Source organism: Zymoseptoria tritici, chromosome 8, assembly GCF_000219625.1.
Source record: "Zymoseptoria tritici IPO323 chromosome 8, whole genome shotgun sequence".
NCBI lineage: Eukaryota > Fungi > Ascomycota > Dothideomycetes > Mycosphaerellales > Mycosphaerellaceae > Zymoseptoria > Zymoseptoria tritici.
This window is the reverse complement of record NC_018211.1, coordinates 1,078,884-1,102,327: the sequence shown is the minus strand read 5'-3', so window position 1 is coordinate 1,102,327 and position 23,444 is coordinate 1,078,884. Positions and strand designations below refer to the sequence as shown.

Here is a 23,444-nt window from a genome sequence, read left to right as displayed (position 1 = left end):
CTCTTCTTTGTCCTCGCGTCGCAGCGCGTCGGCACATGCAACTTCCTCCCACGCTCACTTCCATATATCATATCGGTGACTTCCTCCCAACGATCACATGTGTTTGTCAGAAGCGCGGTCATTGGAGTCAACACCCTCCATCATGACTGCGCAATTCATTGTTCGACAAACATTCCATTCGGCTTTTCTGCGCCCATATTTCTTTTGAAGAATATGCCTTTCCCATTCTCCGAGATATGCACTCTGCTACAACGACTCGAGGACGTCGAACTCCATTATCCGGCATTCCTCCCGCCTCAAAAGGTCGTCAGAAACCGAGAGCTCGTCGAGAGCTGGTTCAAGTCGCATCGAAGGCACATCAACGAGCTTGACGTCCATGGATCGACAGCATTGCTTTCCGCAATTTTGCCAGAACGACGGACCGACCGAGTCTATGGTATTCAGGAGCAATCTCTGTGCCGCATACTAGGCCGAGCCTTGGGCCTGGGCGCAAGCCGAAGACCTGATCTCGAGGCCTACAAAAGATTTGGATCCGGTGACCTGGCGGAATGCCTCGAAAGAGTCCTCAAAGCTGGAGGGCAAGAGGCGACGAGAGGCAATGCTGCGGTCACCCTTGAAGAAGTCGATGACATGCTTCAGCTCCTTGCTGGACATTGCCGATTCTCCGATCCTTCTGTCCCACGACTGCCGCCAGGTTCATCAGAAGCTCGTGATGCGACTCTGGTATACATCTTGAAACGCATCGGACCTCAGGAAGGAAAGTGGCTTTGTCGACTGATCCTCAAGAATTTCAAACCGCTCTGCATCGATGAAACATTGATCCTGAAGAACTTCCACTTCCTCTTACCCGACTTGCTGCGATTTCAGAGAGATTTCGAGGCCGCGGTATCTCTTCTGAAAGGCGAATTGGCCGAGTATCACAGCAATCCTGATCCTCGATCTCAACGGCTTCTACGGGAAGCCGCAAGCTCAAAGATCCGTCCAAGAGTCGGCACCAAGGTCGGCAGGCCTACTTTCCACAAGGCCCGAGGAATTGACTACTGCCTCGACACAATGCTGAAGGGAAAGAAGTGGAATCTGGAGCGCAAGTACGATGGGGAGTACTGCGAGGTACACATCGACCTTTCGAGATCATCTGTGCCTGCCGAGTGTATCCAGATATTCTCCAAGAGTGGGAAGGATTCGACCATGGACCGCAGCCTCATCCATCGGACTTTGGTCGACTCTCTCCGCCTCGGAAGACCTGATTGCAGATTTAAGAAGCAGCTCATAATTCTTGGAGAGCTTGTGGTCTACTCCGATAAGGAACATCGTGTACTCCCTTTCGAGACGATCAGAAAATATGTCACGCGCTCTGGAGTTCCCCTCGGCACAGAGAAGGATTCTCAGAGACACGCCCATGAACATCTTGCCATAGTCTTCTTTGACCTTCTCCTCTTCGATGACGAGATTGTGATGAACAAGCCTGTGGACGAGCGTCGAATCTGGTTGCGCGAAGCCTACCAAAAGATTCCGGGTCGAGTCATGGCTGCAGAGTGGAAAGTGATCAACTTCGATGGGTCTTCGAAGGCCAAGAAGTCGTTGATGCAACAATTTGGAATGTCAATAGCTCATCGCTGCGAAGGCCTGATCCTCAAGCCTTGCGAGGTTCCTTACTTCTCTCTGGATGGCAGCAACGACGATTACAAGAAGAGTTTCATCAAGGTCAAGAAGGACTATATCACGGGCCTGGGAGACGAAGAAGACTTTGCAATCATTGGTGCGAGCTACCATGCAGCGCAACAGCCTGTCAACGCCAGCAGGCTCATCAAGTGGAATACGTTCTATCTCGGCTGCTTGATGAACAAGGAAGATGTTCAACGACTTGACTCGAAGCCCATCTTCAAACACGTCGGTACTGTTGACCAAGAACATTGCATCCCAAAGGCTGTGCTTGAAACGGCAAATATTCTGGGACGGCTCTCGGAGCAGCCGTACACGTCGATTCAGTCGTCCAGGAAGTTCGATGTGGTTTCGGCATCCACAGTAAAGATGTCGGTGGTCTTCGAGAAGCCACTCGTTTTCGAAGTGCTCGGCTCTGGCTTCGTGAAGCCTTCAGACTGCGACTTTCTTATGCTTCGCCACCCGAGAGTCAAGAAACTACACGAAGATCGTACTTGGCTGGACTGTGTCACATTTCAAGAACTGCAGCAACATGGCAAGGCTGCAAGGGCAGCACCAGACTCTGAATCTCAAGAGACAGCGCGCTGGCTAGACAAGCTCGAGGCTTCTTGCAAGAGGAAGGTCGACCGACAAAGCACAATTTCACCCAGGCGGCGGACCGCGACGGTCACGCCACGACGTTCGCCTGTCAATGCTTCGACACCTGCAACTAGTCCTCCGGAGCCGGCTGCTGTCCAAGCGTGTGCCTCCCGAGCTATTAGAAATATGGCATCTTCTCCAAAGCCTCCAAGCTCGCCGCTTGATCACGCCACTCAAGTCGGCCCTACGAGACCCTCACTCGGTAAAAGGCGTAGCGAAGACGAGCATGAAGCCCGCCGACCCGTTGCGAAGAGGCAGCGCACACTTTCCGAGCTTGCACCGCGCTCCCATGGATCTAAGACGTCGCAGGCTCCGCTCGCCGAGATCACGGTGAACATCAAGGTACCATCAGATCCACCGGCATCCGCACAGTCAGATCGCGGCTCTGAGGCGTTCGTCAACCTCACGCGCAAAATTATGTCTTGGGTGCGACCAAGTCGCAAGCTCGGTCACGATGCCAACATCGTGTCTAGAGCGACTTGTGAGTCGAGCACATGTGCCTTTTCCAACGCAGTCATCGTGCTGGCACCTTGCATTGCGCACACTCCGTACATAACAGAAGACCTGCTGGCTTGCCACGGCGCCACGGTCGCCAGAGACATCAAGCACTGGGATCGGGGCTCTTTCGCGCACCCACGACTTACAGAGACTGTCTCTGAAAGTCAGTCATACCCTGGGATGCGTAAGGTTGTATTGGTGGAAGGCAAGCGAGTCGAGCAGGTCCGTGCATTGGTCAAACAGATTCGAAGATTGAACAGTGGGCAATTCAGGGAGCGAGTGGAGGTCTACGACTGGAGAGTCTTGGAAGATTGCTTGGATCATGGGAAAGGCGCAGGTGTGTTGAAGCGGCATTTTATTGGTGCGACTTTATTTGATGATACCCAGAGGCGCGTGCTATTCGTTGGCGAAGGCGATTACTTGGATAGTTGAGGGTGGCTGGGCACATATTGCATAACGGAAAGCTCAGATTGGAGAACATCTATATACTCGCCATTGATAAATCAGGACCGCAGCGAAACCTCACCGTACGCCTGCCCTTCTAAGTCGCCCAGGCTGGTAAGAGACCAGCATCGCCGTCATCGGCGTCTTCGACATGATCAAGATGCGTACAGTAGCAGCCTCCCGTGTCAATCATGCTTTCGCATAAACACGAACAGCTTTCGACGTGCTCGTCGTCCCAACGTTGCTGAATTTGCTCAAGCTCCAGGCCGATGCTCGGCCAACAGCACAAGTCCACTCCACTCATTGAAGGCGGCAGATATCCAGGATAGAAAATGTCGATAGGTGGTGAGACAGACCTCTGCGGGAGGCTGCCATGGAGTAGTTCAGTCTCACGCTCGGCTTGGGCTCTGGCAACGTCGGCTTGGTAGATTGCGAGTCTGAGCGACGCGAGATTCTGCTCAGCTTGATCGCTCGCTGTTAATTGCAAGTCTGGAGGATATGCATTGGCTGGCTCTGTCGTTGCGTCCGTCCATCGAAGCTCTTGAGAGAAGTCATCGAGAGTCATGTGGGTGAGGTCTGGCAATCCGGCCGGCATGTTGCTCATGGCGGCGATCGGAATGTGGTCTTGTAACTCTGTGCCGAGCGATGGCGATAGTTTTGATATGATCGAAGAGGTAGGGAAGGTGGCCGAAGCAAGCTGGAACTGTCTTGATGTGCGCTTCCAACAGTCCATTCCATAATGCGAGCTAGTACTGACGATGCTCTATGCAATAGCGAGCGCCTGTCACCTGCTCATGCCGTGAATAATGCCATCTGGTGCCACTGCCTTAACTGACATTGAGCATCTTTGAGTAAAGTCTCCACAAGGCAGTCCTCATAGTCTGGTGAATCGACACGCATCTGCGATTGTGCAATATATCATAGCAGCTGCGTTCTGACAATATTGACAAACGGAGTTGCTGGCAATGAGATGCGATCTCCCGATGCCAAACGTTTCGGCAGGGTTCAGCCGATTTGATCTTGATCGGACAGCGCAAGCCACCACCTGGACAAGACAAAATGCCCGTAACATCCTCACAGTCTATCCATCAAGCATACCATCCAGCGTCCTTCAGCACAGCATCATGAACAACCACACTTGCCGAACCAATCCAAATGCGCGGTGTGCCAGATGTGCAAACACCGTGGAATTGCGGCGCCGCAGCCTGCCCATCCGATCAAGCTATGCCCATCTCAATCATGAGCTCAGCAGACCCAGCGACACGCAAACTCGCACATCCCAAAACACCGCAAGGGTAGAGGTCCGGCTCTTCAACTGTCCTCCTTTCGAATGGGTCGTGAGGGCAGACATGACAGTCGACAATATCCAGCAGATGATCTCTGCCACAGTTGAAGCTCCATTGAGGATGTTTCTGGAGTTCGAAGGGCATCTTGGGATCATGAACCGGCTGCCTTTGTCACCACGCCAGAGGATAATGGACATCATACAAGATTCTCTGTTGATGGGTCAAGACCCCGGGGATGTTGTGTTCGTGGCGCAAGCCCTTTCGACTGATGAAATGCTCTCTCTGATGCTGGGTCTACAGTTGTAGGCGTGTCCGTGTGGAGGCGAGTGTGAGGCACACTGCCTATCAGTGCTCGGAATTGAGAGATATTGAGACAGTCATTTCCGTCATGAAAGAGTTTTTCTCAGCCCTCTTCCTCCTCGTCCTTGACTTCCGCGCCTCCGTCTTCTCCAAGATCCATGGCATCTTCCATGTCGTCATCGTTGTCGCCAGCCTTCTCCTCCTTGACCTTGCCATCGTCCTCTCCAGTGGGGAAATGCAGATGCTTCCAGTCTTCGATTTCTTCAATCACGCTCCGTAGTCGGTCTCTCACGCTTTCCACGGCGTACGTCCCAAGTAATAGTCTCAACGGCGGGAACCTGCAATGACCCAGTTGCCAGACCAATTCTGCAGACTTGACGGCGCTTGTCGGCTGCCGATCTGATAGCCACTGGACAATCCTCCTCGCATGGTTCGCTGGTGCGGTTGGAGTATTATATGGTGCTGAAGGAGTCTTGACGAGAAAGTGTCCATATTTCTTGATCTTGACGCTGTTCCCGTTAGTGAGACCGCCATCAGAAGCTTTGTCGTCCAACCCGGTAGGTTCGTCCAAACGCATGTGGCCTGGTTCAACGAGTGTCGCTTTGATACCAAACGCATCGATCTCATACAGCATGCTCTCGATCAAGCCTTCCGTGGCATACTTGGTCGCGCAGTAGGGTCCAAGACCGGGAACTCCGAGTGCACCGGAGGTTGAGGAGAAGATAATGTATCGCCCGGCATTCTCATCCGGTTTGCGCTTCGCCGCTTGCTCTCTCAGATGCGGAAGGGATAGCTGAAGAATATTGAGAGTGCCCATGAAGTTCGTCTCGAATTGGGAGCGTAGGTCTGAGTCGTCCTGGTCCTCGCATGCTCCTATGACTCCATATCCGGTGCAGCTGAATCTGACATCAACATTGAACGTTGTTTCCCATAGCCAGATTGCACACTCACTTCACAATTATATCGATCTTACCCCACCGCTTTATACTTTGCTGTATCACGTCCTCGACTGTATTCCGTACTCTCACATCGCACAAAAGACCCAGACATCGTTTATGCCAGCCTTGCATCTGCTCCACGCTATTCTCCATCGTCCTACCCACAGCTGTCACATTGTCGCCATGGCTGAGCGCTGCCTTGACGAGCGACCGACCGATATGGCCCGTAGCACCGAATATCAGCCATGTCTTTTGCACAGGCGGGTTCGCATCGCCGGGAGGATCGGTCGTAGATGGCAGTCGAAGCTTGGGATTGTTTTCGAGGACTAGGCGGCGTGAGTCGGACATGGACGATCAAGGAACCATTCTGGCCTTGACATACGTGTGGTCGTCCTGGCTACATCTTCTCCAAGGTCCATAGCGGTCAATTGCCAACCATGCTAGGGTGGATGTCGCAATTGCTTGCACCTTGAGAGGCTGAGGTGACGTCTAAAGCGACCCTGCCCTGCTTCGTGCCTGCAGCGGTCGGGTGGGGCGATCGAAATGCGATCTGGGGGAACCGCTCGACACCACGGCATTTCTCTGCAGCAGAGGATGTCTCCGAATGTCCGCGAATACCTTACCTTATGGTTTCCCATGCAAGCCTGCGCGGAATGTGCGTAAAGCGAAATGCTGTTGTAAAGCAACAACCAAACCGGAACACAAAAGAAGCCACATCAGCGAGAGCCCAATTGATTCAATGCTCATCATGTCCACACGTCATTTGATGGATGCGAAGTGTAAATTCAAGCCTCGTTTTAGGCGGACTTCGAAGCAGAAGCAATAATTATACCTTTCGCATCCTCTATCCTCCTCGGCCTTTGTTCATTTCCTCCCCTCAGCAGCGCTGGGAGCTGCTTGACTGTCATGTCCAAGGCGAAACAACAAGCCTATCAAGGTAACGCGAGTCTGTGCGAGACACTCATCCCCAAGCTAACATTCGCAAGGCAATCCGTACCCTGCACCATCTTCTGGATCCTTTGCCTGGGGTTTTCTACTCGGCCAACTCACTCTCGCCCTCATCCTCTTCATCTTCATCAAGTTTTTCATCTTCGGCGACGCGCCCTCCGCAGACGAACGAGCCTCCGCCCGTGCCGCCGCACGCCGCCAAAGAACCCTTTCGCATACTCGTCAACGTACTCTTTCGACAGCTCTCCGACCTCGACCAAGCCTCGCCGCTTCCGTCCTGAAACCTCGTACCGATGGCGGTCTGACTGTACAGAAGATACTGGAGAAGACATACTACAATGTCTACGGACACCAGCCGGAAAGCTTGGATTGGTTCAATGTGTTGATCGCGCAGACGATTGCACAACTTCGAGCTGATGCATTGGAGGATGAAGCTGTCCTGAGTAGTCTGACAGCAGTGCTGAACGGGCCTGGGAAGCCCAGCTTTGTGGACGAGATCCGGGTCACAGAGATCAGTCTTGGGGATGAGTTCCCTATCTTCAGCAACTGTCGAGTCATACCCGTGGACGAGAATGGCACACCATTGAAGGAATTGACGGGACAAAGAGGGGAACGGCTGCAGGCGAGAATGGACGTTGATCTGTCGGATGTGGTCACGTTAGGGATTGAGACGAAGCTGGTGTTGAACTACCCGAAGCCTTTCGTGATGGTGTTGCCGGTGGCGCTGGCCGTAAGCGTGGTGAGGTTCTCAGGAACGTTGAGCTTGAGCTTCTCGCCGAGCTCAGAAGACTCATACCCTGGGACGGCAGAAGGGGCGGGAAGCGCTGCACCTACAGGACAACCGAAGACTACAGAGGGCCATCCCCTCAATCCCACAGGACAAAATCCAACCACTTTGACCTTCACGTTCCTCGACGACTACCGACTGGACTTGAGCGTTCACTCACTCATTGGAAGTCGAAGTCGACTGCAAGATGTGCCAAAGATCGCTCAATTGGTGGAAGGCAGAATACATCAGTGGTTCGACGAACGATGTGTAGAACCGCGATTCCAACAGATCGTCCTGCCTTCGCTCTGGCCGAGGAAGAAGAACACACGCGGCGGTGGAGACGATGAGACGGTGGTCGATGATGGGCCAGGCTCGAGTCAAATGGATGGCAGTTCCAAGTCTCCCGTTCCTAAGCCGATACATGTTACGAAGAATGAGAGAACACCGAGCAAGACTCCAGCAGGCCCATCCGATGCAACCAATTCGCAATTCAAAGCTTCGTCTGAGACTACAGCCGAGCAGAGAACGCGAGACTGGGCGGCGCAGCACGCTGGCAATACCAAGGCTGGTCCGGCGAAGAGGAAAGAGGAGATGACTGAGCTCGAGGCAGCTGCAGAGGCAATGCGAGAGGCAGATGATCGAGCAAGGAGGAAAGAGCAGAGTCGGCTGCGAGCGGCTGAGAGCAGTGGGAGAGATGGAGGCAGTTTGAGAATGAGGACGATTCGCGAGGCAAGCCATGAACATGCTTCGCCGGGCATCAAGGCAGGCTCGTGACGACGAGACTGTTGGAGTGATTTGTGTTCTTCATGTCGATTAGCGAGGCGTTGGCGGCTATGCATATACCTGCGGTCAGGTGTGAGAATTACACAGATTTCATAATCTTAGTCCTCGGCGTATAAGAGTTCGTTCAGAGGAATGGTGATATTGCACTTGACATATACAGCGGTATGTTCTATAAAGAGCCCCTTCCCCTTACATCCATCGCGGTCATCGTTCCTGCCTCAGGCATGAGATGAAGCTCTCGGAGCTAGCTCGCTTGGCGCCAAAAATCGATGGCCGAAGATTTTCAAGAAGCTCTCCACTTGACGACCTCGATCACCAAGCAACGACACACCTTGTTCGCAGCAACAACACCAAACCGCTCGCCTCTCTCTCCGATTTGACATCGCATTGTCATATGCGATAGACCACCCGCGGGTTTCATTCAACATCGGTAGTGGAAGCGGAAGAGAAAAGACAGTCCCAATGGCGCTCGTCAAGAAGCAGGCCGCGTCCGATGAGGACAACCAAATCATCAAACCCGAGCAAATCTCGCCCAGCATCAACACAAGCGACTGGCCGCTGCTGCTGAAGAACTGGGATCAGCGTGAGTTGTTCTGCGCGGCATAACATCCCGTGTCACATGCATTGACAATTCTTTTCTAGTCCTCGTTCGCACCGGTCATTTCACACCCATCCCCGCCGGATGCACACCTCTTCGCCGCGATCTCAAATCCTACATCTCGTCCGGTGTCATCAACCTCGACAAACCCTCCAACCCATCCTCACACGAAGTCGTCGCATGGCTGAAGCGAATTCTCCGAGTCGAGCGCACCGGTCACTCCGGCACGCTCGATCCTAAAGTCACGGGATGCTTGATCGTTTGCATCGATCGCGCAACTAGACTGGTGAAGAGCCAGCAGGGAGCCGGAAAGGAGTACGTCTGCGTGCTGAGGTTACACGATAAGTTGCCCGGCGGAGAAGCACAGCTCGCACGTGCTTTGGAGACACTTACTGGTGCGCTCTTCCAGCGCCCTCCACTCATCTCGGCTGTCAAGCGTCAACTCCGTATCCGAACGATCCACGAGAGCAAGCTTCTCCAATTCGACAATGACCGCCAATTGGCCGTCTTCTGGGTGTCTTGCGAAGCTGGTACGTACATTCGAACGCTGTGTGTGCACTTGGGTCTTTTGTTGGGGGTTGGAGGACATATGCAGGAGCTTCGCCGTGTGCGATCGGGAGCGATGGATGAGAAGGAGGGCATGGTGACACTTCACGACTGCCTCGACGCGCAGTGGCTGTACGACAACCAGCGCGACGAGTCCTACTTACGCACAGTCATCAAGCCGCTTGAGACGCTTCTCACCACATACAAGCGCATCGTCGTCAAGGACAGCGCCGTCAACGCCGTGTGCTACGGCGCCAAACTCATGATCCCAGGACTTCTCCGCTACGAGTCGGGCATCGAGGTTCACGAGGAGGTCGTTCTGATCACCACAAAGGGTGAGGCCATTGCCCTTGCCATCGCACAAATGAGCACCGTCGAGCTCTCATCATGCGACCACGGCGTCGTCGCAAAGGTGAAGCGTTGCATCATGGAGCGCGACCTCTACCCCCGACGCTGGGGCATGGGTCCCGTCGCGACGGAGAAGAAGAAGATGAAGGAGAGCGGCAAGCTAGACAAATACGGTCGATCGAACGAAGCGACACCCGCAGCGTGGAAGCAGGAATACAAGGACTTCAACGACCCCGAGGGCGTCAACGGCGCGGCCGCGAGAAAGGAGTGGTCTGAGAAGCAGGCGGACGAGGGCGCGGCGGTCAAGGAGGGTATTCCGGGCAAGGGCAGAGACACCACCACCAAGGAGGACGTCGAGATGGCGGAGCCTGTGGCGCCAATCGAGGACGGCAAGGAGAAGAAGAAGCGCAAGCACGACGGCGAGACACCCGAGGAGAAGGCGGAGCGCAAAGCCAAGAAGGCTGCCAAGAAGGCGAAGAAGAAGTCCCGCGAGTCGGCCGTCACCGCTGCTGATAGCGACGACAGTGATTAGACGGTTTGACGAGGAATGACGACTTTGTCGGCTAGCGCGTGTGTGTCTCTCTTTGTGGATAGCAGGTCTGCTGGGGTTCTCTGGGGTGTTTTGAGCTTTGGGTGACGAGCGTACGGGAATGGAGCAAAGGGGCGATGCATGTCTACGGTTCGCTCGCTGTACAGTACGCCAGAGTGCCTGGCGCTTTGCGTTGTAAAGGCGAAAAATGGTGTTATCACGGCGTTGTGGTTCAGAGAGGTGCTCGACAGAGTGCATGTGTGTAGTCAGACGATGAAAATGAGGAGGCTCTTGTGCAGATATTGGCTGTCCTGTGGTGTCTGCTGTGCCTCCGCGTTACGTGATTTGGCTCGTCCCAGCTAAGGTACAGCACGAAGGAGTACACTCGTTGCAAGGCACAAGCTCCGCTCATGAACATTGCACACGCGTCTCATTGCGACTACTGTACACCGTCGCCACCTACAGACTATCCATCCCTCCACCAAAAGAATACTGTCCCCCTTCACCCGACACACTCGGCGGCAAATCCTCATCCCTCGTCCCCCACTCACTCTCCTGTTCCCCAAGCTGAAACTCCAACGTCCCACCATTCAAAAAGAAGTCATGCCCGATCCAATTCTTCGTATACGGCTCTCCATCCAACGTCGCATTCTGAATATAAATCCGCTTGTACTCCGGATCGAAATTCGCATTCGCGATCTTGGCTACCTTGCCGGTGATCGGATGCTTGTACTCCACGCTCTCGAAAAGCGGTGGGATGATGAGGTAGACATTCTGCCCAGCGACGGGGAAGAGACCGGACATAGCGAATGCTACGAATGAGCCGGATGCGCCGCTGTCATCGTTGCCGGGTAAGCCGTTGCGGCTCGAGTTGAAGGATGCGGGGATGTAGGTGTGTAAGCGGTAGGAGGAACGTCCTGGTCGGCCGGCGTAGTGGTATTGGAAGCATGTCAACTCTGATGGTTCGTTGCCGATGTCGAGAAGACCAGATTCGTGCAGGTAGTCGAGTCTGCGGATGAACGCCTCCTTCCCGTCCAACAGAGTGATGAGTGCGGCTTGGTCGTGTGGGACGAAGAATTGATACTCCCAGATGGCGGACTCGAAGGTCTCCTTTGGATTACCGGAGTAGCTGCAAAAGGCACCTAAGGGTGAACACTCGACAGGATCCTGATACCGCCATGTGCCGTTCGCATACTTCGGCTGGAAGTAGCCCACGAAACCCGTGTCGGTGCCATTGGGGTGGATGGCGATCTGGTCTTTCTTGTGGAGGTTTTTCCAGTTGGAGGCGCGGGAGAGGTACTTCTCTGCATCGCTGGATTTGTTGAGTTTGTTGGCGAGAACGGCGATGGTGTAGTCGTTATATGCGTATTCGAGAGTGCGGCTGATGGAGTGGAAGGGCGGGCCGAAACCAAGATAGTCGAAGTCGTTGACTGGGATGTAGCCTAGAGCGTGCCATGATTGCAGACCACCGCGGCCTTCGGCTCCCCACTCGAAGGGTTCGTTCTCGGCATCATTGACTACTGCTTCGTATGCGAGGTCCCAGTTGATGTTCGAGATGGACTTGAGGTAAGCGTCGGCAATGACCACGTCCGCGTTGGATCCTCCTTGCGAGAAACCCTTGCACAGAGTCATGCGGCAGTCTGGAAGCCACCCGACGTGGACGTATGTATCGATGAGACTTCGGACAAGCTGCGAAAGGACTTCTGGCTGGGTGATGGCAAGGAATGGGAACTCCGTACGGAAGGAGTCCCAGATGCAATAGAAACTGTCAAAGTAAGGCTCGGATGTTTGCCAGAGAGGGTTCTCGCCGGTATAGTTCTGAGGAGAGATGAGCGTTCGATAGATCCCGGAGAAAAAGGTCTTTTGAAGATCTTCTGAGGCGCCTCCAGGTGAGATCGTCACACCGGACAGCTTTTGCTTCCACTGATCCTCCGCATCTCCTCTCACACGATCAAAGTCCCAGTCTGAAATCTCTCGCTCGGCATTGCTGCACGCTTGTTCGGTGCTCATAAAACTGACGCCCATGCGCACCTGCACTGTGCCATTGGTAGGATCTTGGAATCTGATAAAGGCTCCACCTTGGAGATAGATGAGATTGTATCCTCGGTTGATGAAGAGCTCCTTTGGTCCCGTGCCACCACGTGTGTTGGACCACACTCCAGTGTCGCGAATGGCTGCACCTTTGAAGTCTGCACAAAAGTACGTTTGGTATGAACCTACTCCAAAGCTGGGAATGAAGGTACCATTGCCGGATATTCTGCCAGTGTCCGGATCAACGTATACACTAGCGTTTTGCCGGCTGTCGCTCAAATCTGTGAGATCGACCATGAAGAACGGACTGGAGCTGTTGGCCGGAACATGGAAGTTGTACAAGGCGGTATGTTCGGTGACGGTCATCTCCACGTTGACGCCATCATCCAGCCCTATTGCAAAGTAGCCAGGTTTCGCCTCGACCGTTCCATTGGTGTAATTCACAGCCCGCTCATACTTGGAGCCGTATTTGCATCCATCTATGGTGTCTCCTTCGCAGAATGGCTGCACGGAGATTGGGAAGTTGCCCATAGATGGCTTTCCGCCGGTACCCGAGTCGTGAAGCGCAGAGAAGCCCGTGATGTTGGAGAAGTCGTCCGAGAACCCAGGAGTGTTCGCTCCAGACACGTCGGCCACCGCTTTTGCCATGCCGAATGGGAGTGAGGCGCCGACAAAGACATTGCCGCCGTCGAGGGAACCGATCAGAGGATCGACCAGATTGAAGTTGTCGGTTGCGGCACATACTTGAGCCAGTGACAAGGCCGAAACTCCGAGCAGGAGCAGCTCATGTTTGAAGAACATCTTGAAGGTGCTTGAGAAGGCGGAAGGGGAGAGAAGAGGAGCGGAAGGATGCGAGATGCGGTAGGACTATACTTGTTGGTGACATTACGAAGTACCATGAATGCCGTGCGTGTCCGGCTCCATCCATGTTTGTTGTGTGAGTTGGTGCAGGTGATCAGCAAGAGGGGCAGGGAACATCCATGAGCTGGCTTCTTGCTCATATGCACGTTGCTTCCCATGATGAGTGGCCAGAGAGGGAATGGATAGTCGTTCGCGGGAAGTCAATGCGAGGCTCGGCGACAAAGCACACCGCCTTCTGGGGGTTGCTTAGAGGATGATGTATGACTCTTGAACCAAAAGCAAGAAGTAGTTCTATTGTAGTGCCCATCCCCTGGCGGTCAAACTGTCGACTCCGAACCCACCTTGTCTTGACAAAACGTCGATACTGGCCTGAACAAGGCAGCGACAAGGTTCCCAGAAGCTAACGCTGCTTCTCGTATGCAGGACAGGGAGTTGGAGTGTGAAAGAGATGGAAGAAGAGTCGAGGTTCGGATACAGGTGGAACTCGACAACTCGGGTGTGATGCCGACAAGCTTTCGGCAAGTCCAAGCGAGCGATCCATGCCTTCAAGGATTCCCTAGATCTCGACTTGGAGCTTCAAGACATCACCGCGCGCTTCTTTCACACTTCAGTCGCATGAACAGTCATGCCGCCACAGAGCAGAGGACATCCTCCGCCGGTGCCTTCGGGCTTTCAATCCAAGTCCACGCCGAATCTCCCGACCCTCCGCACTCTCACCACCGAGTCCAAGTCGCCTACACCATCATCGACCCTCCATCCGAACCACGCCCTCCTCCGCTCGCCAGACATTCCCACGGGCAGTGTCACCTCTCCCTCAGACCCCGACTTCTCTCTCGACTCCACGCGAGGTCCTCCATCCCTATCGCCTGGCTCATCCGACGAGGAGGACTCAGCAGAAGAAGAACGGAGCCATGTCCCAAACCTCCCGCGTCGGCCACTATACCACCAGCACTCCCGAAGTCACACACATCTCGCGCCATTGGCGTTTGCACCGCCATTCTACAATCGACCGCCCACGCCTCTACCGCCATCCCCTTCCCTGACCTCACTCCTCCGACCGAATTTCAGTTCGCAAAATAGTAGACCTGCGACACCAGATCCGTCCAGCGATGAGGGCACATCACATATCCGCGGCGACGCTACAGGAACACAAACTCCCAACTCTGCCGCCGCGTCGACGTTGACGAGCACATTCCGCTCCGCCAAACCGATCCCACGAGCGAGTCCGAAGGTGCCGACATATGAATACTACGGCTTCACACTCTACCTGACCAGCTCGCTGTCGTTCATCGTCTATCTTCTCTGGTCATTCCTCCCCTCTCCATTCCTCCATCAACTCGGCATCAGCTACTATCCCAACCGCTGGTGGGCCCTCGCCATTCCCGCCTGGACAGTCATGCTGCTAGTCTACATCTACGTCGCGCTGGCATCTTACAACGTCGGCTACCTCACCCTGCCACTCACCAGTCTTGAATGCCTCGTCGACGAAGCCGCCAATGTCGCCGTCGTGGACGAGAACGGGCAGATCATCCGCAACGAACGTTCAAGCTGGCGAAGTCCCAGCCCGGAGAGAGGGACGAAGAAACCGAGGGTTGTATCAGGCACGGGTAAGGGCAAGAATGGTGGGCAGAGCAGACAATCGAGTCCGGTGAGAGCTGTGCCGGTAAGGAAGCAGCAGGATTGGAGGGGTTTGTGGAAGGAGGGAACGGATGCGGTGATGGATATCCCGATTGGAGGCGTTTGTGAGATTTTGTATGGCGTTACGGAGGATGAGGATGATACCCTTGATGAGGATGGGTAGTGAAGGCACGTAAATGTCCCGGAAATGTTTCAATGATACTTCAATTAATGCTGCGTGTCTCCGACCACGGTGGACTCTCACCCAGCGGAGACTTGTCGTCCATCTCCGTCGTGTTGATCGTATGACCGGACACCGACCCGCTCAGATCTCCACTCCGAGAAAGGTAGGAGTCTCCCGGTCGGGAAAAGTACCGCTGGTGCACTTTTCTCGACAGTTTCGATCCGACGATTAGTCGATACAGCACCCGCAATGAAGGCAGACAGGCACAGCATATGGCGACTTGAAGCTCCACCGTCGCCCAGATGATGCAGTAGGCGAGGTTGTGCGATACCCTGTTCGCTCGATAGACCTCGTATAGATGGTAGGTCCGCACACCGCTCGCGACTGTGACGATCAGTCCGATCATGAACACTAGGTTTAGAGCTAGTGTTTGCCTGTTACCAAAGGTGCACAAGAGTCAGCTGTAGCTCACATAGAAAGACATCAATCCTGAATCTGGAGGAAGTGGAGAGACACTTCTCACACATGCTGAGGCCTCGTGCTCTTCGCGGTACTGACCTCTTGTTGAGACCAAACGAACGACTAATCGCCCATGGAATCGCAACCGTGTACAGATCACTGACCACCGCAAACACGCCGGCTACGATCGCGGCGGCCTTTTTGTTGACACATCGAACCTCGCGGAGATAGTCCGGGTCAAACGCTCGCCAGAATCCATCAAAGGGCTGGCATATCGCGAAGCAGAGAATGGCCATGGAGAGAGCGGCTCCCACAGTCAACGCCGCGGCGCCATAGATCGCATAACGAATGCGAGTGTCCGAGGTAGCCTTGACGAAACGGTTCAGAATGGCCAAGACGGCCAATTTGGTGAAACCCTGGCACACGACGCAGGCCAGCTCGATGCACCAGAGCATCAGGGCGATGAACTCGAATTTAGGGGGTTGCACCGCGACGCCGTAGTCGAGGGATGTCAGCGCGAGGGTGCACTCGATGTAGAATGCCGTCGCGGCGAGCCATGCCGCGAAAATGAGAATGTCGTCGAGGCCGAGGGGGCTGCCGAAGCGGAAGGCGCGGAGGAGGAGTCGTTGTAGGACCATCAATGTCGCCGCGGCGTAGAGGGTGGCCGTGTAGGCGTTGATCCATCGGAATTCGGGGACCCATGGTTGGGGGATGGTGATGTCGAGGTGGAGGACGTTGTCTTTTTTGGATCGCATGGCTAGGTTTTGGTGACTGGGCGCACGACACGGCGGGGTTCAACGAGGATTACATAGTGGACGTCTTACCTCGCCTATGTTGATGGGATTCTTTGGTGCAACAATGCGCTAGAGGGAATGGTGGGCGAGAGATGTACTTCTTGGATGTACATGGTCGAAAGCATATTACAGTGGTGATGTGCGAATGATGGCAGACTCGGATCTTGGGGACATGGATGAGAAGAGAATGAAGCGTGCGTGAGGTGAGGACGAATGCGAAGAAGACTCTTCATTGAGGTGGGAATGCTATTGAGGGACATGGATCACAGTGAGTTGAGGTACCTTGCATTGGACATTTGTGTTCATCCGACGGCACCTTGCCTCTTCATCCTGCAGTGTCATTTGGTGTTCGCATAAGGATGATCATCCGCCGTATCTCTACCTCATGCAGGAGTTCGATCGGGTACTACGGCACTTCAGTGTTCATGCTGACCAGATCAGATTGCAGGAGAGACCCGACATCCGCGTACCTGCGTCCATCTGTTCAACTCCCTCTGCTTTGTGCGCCTCTCCTGCCGTGGCACCAACACACTCAACATCACATCAATCCCACCATCCTGACATTTCCTGACACTTTCCTCCCGTCGGGTGGTTGCACATTGACACCGGATAGTCACGTCGAAGGAGTAAATGTAAGCGCACTGAAATCATCTCGTTTCATCTCGCATTCTTCATGTTCGGTGTTTTGGCCTTGCTTCGCGTACTTCGCGAGATGTCCGTCCGGGGAATGCTCTTTCCTTGGTGTGCTCAAGACGCGGCGGGCGAGACCACACGACTTCCTCCTCTTGCGCGACTTCATCTCTTGTTCTTCATCTTCTTCATCCGCCAACACGCTCTTTTCTGTCCTTTCGCGCGTTGCATTCACTGTCTCTACTCAGAAAGAATCACCAGTCCACCAAGAGAATCACCCCCTCGCTCGCTATCACGATGAAGTCTCTCGTTCACGTCGCCGCGGTGTTGACCGCTATCGTCGTCCCAACTCTCGCTGCCACCACAACCTCGGATGCGGACATCATCTTCACCACCCAGGCCGCCTCTCAAGACCCCGACTCCGGAAGCCTCTGCCCGGACTTCAATGGGAAGAACATCACAGACAATGCAGGCCTGCGGTATGCGGTGTCATGTAATTGGATCATGACTGCATTCGGTGAGGAAGAAGTCGGAGGTGCCACTTCACCACTCATCTGCATGGATGCTTGCGACGACAATGTGGAGTGCTATGGTGTCAACATGCACCTGGAGGGAGGCTGCACTCTCATCTCAGGAGAACAGACTGGACTTCGTGCTGCTGAGGGCTCCCTCAACCTGGTCCGTCTCGGTCCAGGACCCGTCAAGTCGACTTCGTCCAAGGTTCAGATCACCAGCACGGTAGCCGCTCAGTCCACTTCGTCAAAGGTTCAGATCACCAAGACTGTGTACGTCACTGCCTCCCCGAGCAAAGCGGAGACCTCGACGACCGAGTCGAGCGTCCAACCTGCACCATCAGCCACTCAATCCTCCCAATGTGACTTGGATAGCACCAATCTATGCCCGCAATGTGACAACACTGTCGCTGTGGATCAAGCCGGTATTGCCTATACCATCTTCTGCGATAGCCGGCTGTACAGCGACAGCAAATACTCCATCCAAGAGTGGCTCACCCCCGCCGGCTGCCTAGAGTACTGCGATGAGCTCGACTTTTGCGAGGGCGCAAGCTACTATGACGAACGCAGCTGTGAGCTTGCGAGAGGACAGAATGTCTTCCCTATCGGTCAGGCTGGATACACCGCCTTCCTGCCGGTCTACACTGGTGCACCAATTGCGCTTCCAGACCCAGCGTCGCCGAGTGCCTTTCCGACATCAGCTCCCAGGCCTACCCGCTTTCAGTTGTCGAACACCACGAATGTCACGACGACCTCATCATCAGCAGAGCCAACCTTCTCGATCCTTCCCATCGACACCGGATGCAACATGTCCGCTCTGACCTGTCCCGAGTGCACCGGCGCACCATACACCGACGAGCTTAACGCTACTTACACTGTGATGTGCGACTTTGCGCCAGTCTGTGAGAGTCTGTCGTATGTAGACGCATCGTCGTCTCAAGAAGATTGCATGCAAGACTGCGACCAGGATGCTACCTGTCTTGCGGTGCTCTTCTTTTCAACCACTCAGAGCTGCACTCTTTGCAAGCAAGGCATCGAGGGTGGCCCAGGCGAAGATCTGGACTACATCGTTCTGCTAGCCGATATCGATGGCGATGAAGACCCTGAGACACCTGTGACCACTCCAAAGCCTGCGACGACTCGACCTGCGACAACTCGACCGGCCTCTGCTGGATGGTCGGGATACCCTACCAACGCAACTCGCGGTCCACCATCATACAACAACACTGTCACGTTGCCAACTGCCACTCCTGCTTTCACTTCCACTCGGAGAAGTATCACCGACCTTCCCACTCCCTTCCCTGTCCCTAGCGGCATAGCTGTCGGTCCCGTCGGACCTGTCATTCCACCCGCGAGCATCACCGCCAACAGCACCTCAGCCACATCGACCTCTGACGCCGCCACGATCACAAGTGCCGCATCAGTCTCGGCACTTCCCATCAGCGCTGCGTCTTGTCCAGGTCTCGCTGAAGGAGTCTTTGTCGACCCAACCGACTACGAATTCTACAAGGTCCTCTGCGACAGCATCCTCACTGCAGCCCATTCTCGATACACCAGCGCTTCCGACTTCCCCGCTTGCGTCGCTGCCTGCACTGGAGACTGTGACGCCGTCCAGTTCGGCTACACCACACGCTGCGGACTGTACACCGATGTCAGTCTCTTTGGCCCTGGCGAAGGATGGACCGCCGCGATCCGTCTCGTGGACGCTACGAGCACTGATTTACCCTACTCGACTGCTGTCGAGGCTACCACCACGGCATCCCTCATGCCTGTGATGAGTGCCTCTTCGAATGAAACGATCACTCGAGCTGCCGCCTCTCCTGTCATGACGCCGGCTGGTCTGGTTGGCTACAAGGTCTGAGGAGGCAGGGTTTGCAGCGTGAAAGTTAAAAGAGATGAATGAGGAAACAATGATGGACATGAGCACGATTTTACTGTTCAAGCATGAAAGAGCGTAGCATTTAGCAGGTAGAGATTAGGTCGTCTTCAAGCTTGCTGTTTTCGCTTTTCCAATCGTCATCTCACATCTCATCGTCTTCTCGTCCCACCAAAGCCAGTAGACTCATGCCGACTACTACTCGGCGCCGGTGCCGACGCATAATTTGACGGTCCCGCCACGCCGTAGCCTTGACCACCAGCATTCCCACCTCCTCCAAACCAACTCGACGGACCCGCTTGCTGTTGCTGCTGTTGATTCCGCCTCGCGTTCCACGCCGCGGCTCCATATCCCGCCGCCGCACCCGCCATCGTACCCGTCCAAAACCCCGGTCCAGAATTCGCGCCGCCCGCAGAAGACGAACCATATGGACTAAACCTGACTTTCGGTCCACGCGGCGTGTACGGTGGAGGAGGATCGTCGGTTCCGTCGTCTGGTCCTCCACCTCCGCCACCGCCTCCCCATCCACCCCAGTTGTTGCGGTTGCCGAAACGTCCTCCGCGGCGATTGGGGTTGTTGGGATTGACGCAGACGCTGTAGATGATAAAGCCGGCTACTCCGAGGAAGAAGAGCCAGAAGATGAAGGTCGAGATGGAGTCGGATAGGCCGCCGGAGGAGGAGGAGGGGGAGTGGTAGGAAGAAGAGGGACTTCGCCAGGAGGAACCGAGGTGGGATTTATATTTTTCTTCTGTACTCCACGTTAGCAGGTGTAGACATCGTGAGTGAGCAAAGGGTGACTTCATGCCTCCCAGCGGCGTCAAAACAAGCCGATACTCCACCGCACAACTCCCCTTCAACACCCACGGATCTTCCGCGGAATCATACCCCTCACACACCACGTCCGTCGCTCCGAGTTTGAATTCGGGAGGTAAGCTGGCCTGACATACCCAGTGGATGTCTTCCGAGTCGTAGCCTTGGCCGTTGTTCTTGCAGGACATGACGTCTACATCGTAGAGACCTTGCGCGTTGCCGCCTACGCAGGTGAGTTGGGGGACGGGGGGGACGCGGCGGGAGGTTGTCAGGGCGGAGGAGCGGAGGGTTAGGGATTTTACTTTGGAGAGGAGGATTTTGGAGGAGCCCCCGAGGGCGAGGACTGAAGGGGTTGTGAGGAGGGTGGTGGTGAGGAGGAGGAAGGGGAGGCGCATGGTTGTGAGGATTGTGGTGCGCGATTTGGGGGATGGGTTGGGTTTATTCGGATGTTCGTCGCGGAGGACGTTGGAAGTTTGTCTTTTCGTCTACATAGATGTTGTGGCGCTGATTTTCTTGTTGTAAGGACAGCTGGCTGCTTGATCGAAAACCTGATTGTTCCAGAAGCTGTGAATGCGGGAAGTGGCGACGTGAAGTCCAGGCCAGCTGAGTCAGCGTTGAAGATGGAGATCCAAGGCACGGAAGCACGATGCGCTGCTTTCACTCTGCTACATCAACATCGTGTCTTGCACTTCTTCACTCAGTCCTTCGTCTGCCAACCAGTGTACCGATCGCGCGATCGCAGGGAAGCCATCACCACCGCCATCATGGGCAAAGCAGAAGTCGGCAGCACGAAATATGTCGCCAACAAAATGAAAGCCAAAGGCCTGCAGCGCCTCCGCTGGTACTGCCAAATCTGCGAAAAGCAATGCCGCGACGAGAACGGCTTCAAACAACACACCATGTCCGAAGGCCACGTCCGCGCCATGCTGCAAGTCGGCGAAGATCCGCGGAAGTTCATCAACGACTACAGCAAGCAATTCCAGCGGGACTTTCTACAACTCCTCCGGACGGCGCACGGAGAGAAAAAGGTGCACATGAATCACTTTTACCAGGAGTATATCCGGGATAAAGAGCATGTCCATATGAACTCGACGAAGTGGCCGAGTTTGACGGAGTTTGCGAAGCATTTGGGACGGGAGGGGATTTGTAGGGTCGAGGAGGGGGATAAGGGGTTGGAGATTCAGTGGATTGATGATAGTGCTGAGGCGATTCGGAGGAGGGAGGATATCATGAAGAAGGAGAGGTTGATGAAGGGGGACGAGGATGTGGAGAGTCGACTATTGGCGCAGCAGATCAAGAGGGCGAAGGAGGCGGAGGCGGCGAGGTTGGCAGCGCTGAGGCCGGATCCAGCCAAGGAGTCACCAGAGGAGACGCCTGGACAACCTGCTGCGCCGCTGGAGCCGATCAAAGTTTCGTTGAGCTTGAAGGCGAAGGTATCCGCAAAGACGACCGCACAAACGGAAGAGCCTGTGGAAGGAGCTGCTGTTGCGATCGAGACTTTCTCGTCGACAGAACCACCAATCGAGAAGCCAAGCGAACAGTCAGAGAATGCAGACAAGACAGAGAAGGCAGAAGAGGAGTCAAAAGCAGATGCGGCAGAGCCAGCCGCCGCAGCTCCAGCGAAGGTATCACTTTCACTAGCGAAGAAAGGAAAGCCCATCAACCCACTCGCGAAGAAGAACCCCTTCGCGAAGAAGAAGGAAGTCTTTGCGCCGGAGCCGGAAAAGAAGATGAGTAACCTCGAGCGAATCATGAAGGAGGATCTTGAGCGGAAACGACTGGCTGACGAGCGTGGGCATGGTGGTGGGAAGAGGCAGAGACTGGGCTAGGGAGTGGGTAGTGGGTTTGACATGACTGGGACCTTGAATTTAGCGATGGCGTTGGGGATCATGATTGGTTGATATCACAGGCATGCTGAAAGGGCAGAGCGACTTCCACGACGAATCGAAATGAACACCCTCACGAGGTAATCTAGTCACAGGCTATGGCATACAAATTGCCAGATGATCAAGTTCTTCAGACGTTGTCGCAAGCACCACAACAGAGTGCAGTCCCATTCGTTTCATTGTTCTCGCCGAATTTCTGTCTCGCCAGTTGCGGACGATATCGCCCCGCTCTTCCACATCTCCTACCCTCATCGTCATCTACGACCTCCGCCCTACCCTGGGCTTCGGGAACTCCAGCGGCAACTTCAACTTCGCCATCCTCGTGACCTTTGCCTGCGCCTTGCCCATATTCAACCTGGTCCTCTCTGCCTCTGTCGGAGCCGCAACCTTGCAACCCAGCTCCAAGAAGTACTGCGAGATAGCCTTCGTCTCCAGCTTCAAGTCATCCTTTAGCAGGCTCGTGTCCGTCACCCAGTCGTCAATGTACAAACTCAGCGCGCAGATGTGCGTGTACAGCTTGTCAAGATGCCACTTCGCAATCTCGTTTCCTGAATCATTGGTGAATCGCTTCCGTACTGAGTCGACCAAGGCAGGTGACCAGGCTTCGAGCTTCTTCGCGAGGGTGTCTCGCTTGGGCACTTTCTTCGCAGATTCTCGTCCACCGGATGTGCATGCATCGTGGAACTCGAGCAGGAGGGTGAGGTAGCGGAGAGCGGACAGCTTGGATGTGTCGCCAAGTTTGAGAAGTGGTTGGAGTTTGGATGCAGGGACGCGGTGCCTGAATTCGACGGCTTCGCTTGCTCGGCCTTTGTCTTGCCAGTCTTTAATGGGTACGAGACGGAGGTCGTTCGCCGGTATGAGAGTCTTCAAGGGGTACACTTCTTCTACGCTTGAAGCGGCGAGATTTGGCTTGGGTATGGGTTTCGACGCGAGCAGGGCATCTGCATCTTGCTCATTCTTTTGCGTGGTGCTGCCAATGGTAGCATCTGCAACGTTGTCCAGAATGGCGGATTGTACATCCGTGACTTTGCCCTTGCCTTTCGTGTCGTTTGGATTTGTGATGGCGTTCTCCGTCTTTGAAGCGATAGCCTTCTTCGCCTTCTTTGTACCAAATTCCCTTCCTAGTTCTTCACGTTGGCGAGCGTAGCTGAGTTTGTCCTGGTCTTCCTCAATGGCTTCGGATCGTAATGCACTGCGGAGATTGAGGTGATACGCCGGAGTCACTTCCAGCTTCTTCGCTTCTGGATCGAATACCGCAATGTAGTGGGAGAGATGTTGGTCGAGAGAGCTAGGAGCTGCGGTGTAGTCGAGTCGAGGATGCTTGGAGGATTGGAGAAGGACTTCGTGGGTTTTGGGTGTTACATCTTTGCCGGCATGCTTCGCTGATACAGGCTTCGTGTATGCCTTGAACGGAACCTTTGGCGCGTTCACACCAGGCGCTGAGAGCAGCACTGGATGTATGCCATTCTCGTCATTGTATGATACCGAAATGGTTC

The 23,444-nt window shown here is 54.7% G+C and overlaps 11 protein-coding genes across 11 annotated transcripts; 6 read left to right on the top strand and 5 right to left on the bottom strand.

Annotated features, from left to right (window-relative positions):
- Nucleotides 1-213: 213 nt before the first annotated feature.
- On the top strand, nucleotides 214-2,250 carry MYCGRDRAFT_47069 (uncharacterized protein; the record flags this gene model as incomplete). The annotated part of the gene is made up of 1 exon (XM_003850348.1): nucleotides 214-2,250. A coding segment is annotated over one exon (2,037 nt), but the record flags the coding sequence as incomplete, so codon positions are not given.
- A 2,682-nt stretch (nucleotides 2,251-4,932) lies between these two features.
- MYCGRDRAFT_100962 (uncharacterized protein) lies at nucleotides 4,933-6,199 on the bottom strand (the record flags this gene model as incomplete). Its single annotated transcript, XM_003849978.1, has 3 exons — nucleotides 4,933-5,725; nucleotides 5,781-6,093; nucleotides 6,150-6,199. The coding sequence occupies 3 exons, from the start codon at nucleotides 6,184-6,186 to the stop codon at nucleotides 4,933-4,935; spliced, it is 1,143 nt and encodes a 380-aa protein (XP_003850026.1).
- A 221-nt stretch (nucleotides 6,200-6,420) lies between these two features.
- On the top strand, nucleotides 6,421-7,835 carry MYCGRDRAFT_61558 (uncharacterized protein; the record flags this gene model as incomplete). Its single annotated transcript, XM_003850349.1, has 2 exons — nucleotides 6,421-6,704; nucleotides 6,754-7,835. Coding segments are annotated over 2 exons (1,113 nt in total), but the record flags the coding sequence as incomplete, so codon positions are not given.
- Nucleotides 7,836-8,588: 753 nt separating this feature from the next.
- MYCGRDRAFT_74715 (uncharacterized protein) lies at nucleotides 8,589-10,291 on the top strand (the record flags this gene model as incomplete). The annotated part of the gene is made up of 3 exons (XM_003850350.1): nucleotides 8,589-8,850; nucleotides 8,910-10,000; nucleotides 10,043-10,291. The coding sequence occupies 3 exons, from the start codon at nucleotides 8,730-8,732 to the stop codon at nucleotides 10,289-10,291; spliced, it is 1,461 nt and encodes a 486-aa protein (XP_003850398.1).
- A 449-nt stretch (nucleotides 10,292-10,740) lies between these two features.
- On the bottom strand, nucleotides 10,741-13,120 carry MAN1.2 (alpha-1,2-mannosidase; the record flags this gene model as incomplete). The annotated part of the gene is made up of 1 exon (XM_003849977.1): nucleotides 10,741-13,120. The coding sequence occupies one exon, from the start codon at nucleotides 13,118-13,120 to the stop codon at nucleotides 10,748-10,750; it is 2,373 nt and encodes a 790-aa protein (XP_003850025.1).
- A 1,288-nt stretch (nucleotides 13,121-14,408) lies between these two features.
- Nucleotides 14,409-14,693, top strand: MYCGRDRAFT_19397 (uncharacterized protein; the record flags this gene model as incomplete). The annotated part of the gene is made up of 1 exon (XM_003850351.1): nucleotides 14,409-14,693. A coding segment is annotated over one exon (285 nt), but the record flags the coding sequence as incomplete, so codon positions are not given.
- A 619-nt stretch (nucleotides 14,694-15,312) lies between these two features.
- On the bottom strand, nucleotides 15,313-16,195 carry MYCGRDRAFT_110440 (uncharacterized protein; the record flags this gene model as incomplete). Its single annotated transcript, XM_003849976.1, has 3 exons — nucleotides 15,313-15,415; nucleotides 15,540-15,808; nucleotides 15,888-16,195. The coding sequence occupies 2 exons, from the start codon at nucleotides 16,193-16,195 to the stop codon at nucleotides 15,757-15,759; spliced, it is 360 nt and encodes a 119-aa protein (XP_003850024.1).
- A 966-nt stretch (nucleotides 16,196-17,161) lies between these two features.
- On the top strand, nucleotides 17,162-19,237 carry MYCGRDRAFT_95144 (uncharacterized protein; the record flags this gene model as incomplete). Its single annotated transcript, XM_003850352.1, has 1 exon — nucleotides 17,162-19,237. One exon carries the CDS (start codon nucleotides 17,162-17,164, stop codon nucleotides 19,235-19,237), a length of 2,076 nt encoding a protein of 691 aa, XP_003850400.1.
- A 167-nt stretch (nucleotides 19,238-19,404) lies between these two features.
- Nucleotides 19,405-20,457, bottom strand: MYCGRDRAFT_87144 (uncharacterized protein; the record flags this gene model as incomplete). The annotated part of the gene is made up of 2 exons (XM_003849975.1): nucleotides 19,405-19,960; nucleotides 20,051-20,457. The coding sequence occupies 2 exons, from the start codon at nucleotides 20,455-20,457 to the stop codon at nucleotides 19,405-19,407; spliced, it is 963 nt and encodes a 320-aa protein (XP_003850023.1).
- A 369-nt stretch (nucleotides 20,458-20,826) lies between these two features.
- Nucleotides 20,827-21,891, top strand: MYCGRDRAFT_46950 (uncharacterized protein; the record flags this gene model as incomplete). Its single annotated transcript, XM_003850353.1, has 2 exons — nucleotides 20,827-21,531; nucleotides 21,589-21,891. The coding sequence occupies 2 exons, from the start codon at nucleotides 20,827-20,829 to the stop codon at nucleotides 21,889-21,891; spliced, it is 1,008 nt and encodes a 335-aa protein (XP_003850401.1).
- Nucleotides 21,892-22,212: 321 nt separating this feature from the next.
- On the bottom strand, nucleotides 22,213-23,364 carry MYCGRDRAFT_24629 (uncharacterized protein; the record flags this gene model as incomplete). The annotated part of the gene is made up of 1 exon (XM_003849974.1): nucleotides 22,213-23,364. A coding segment is annotated over one exon (1,152 nt), but the record flags the coding sequence as incomplete, so codon positions are not given.
- Between the last annotated feature and the right edge of the window lie 80 nt (nucleotides 23,365-23,444).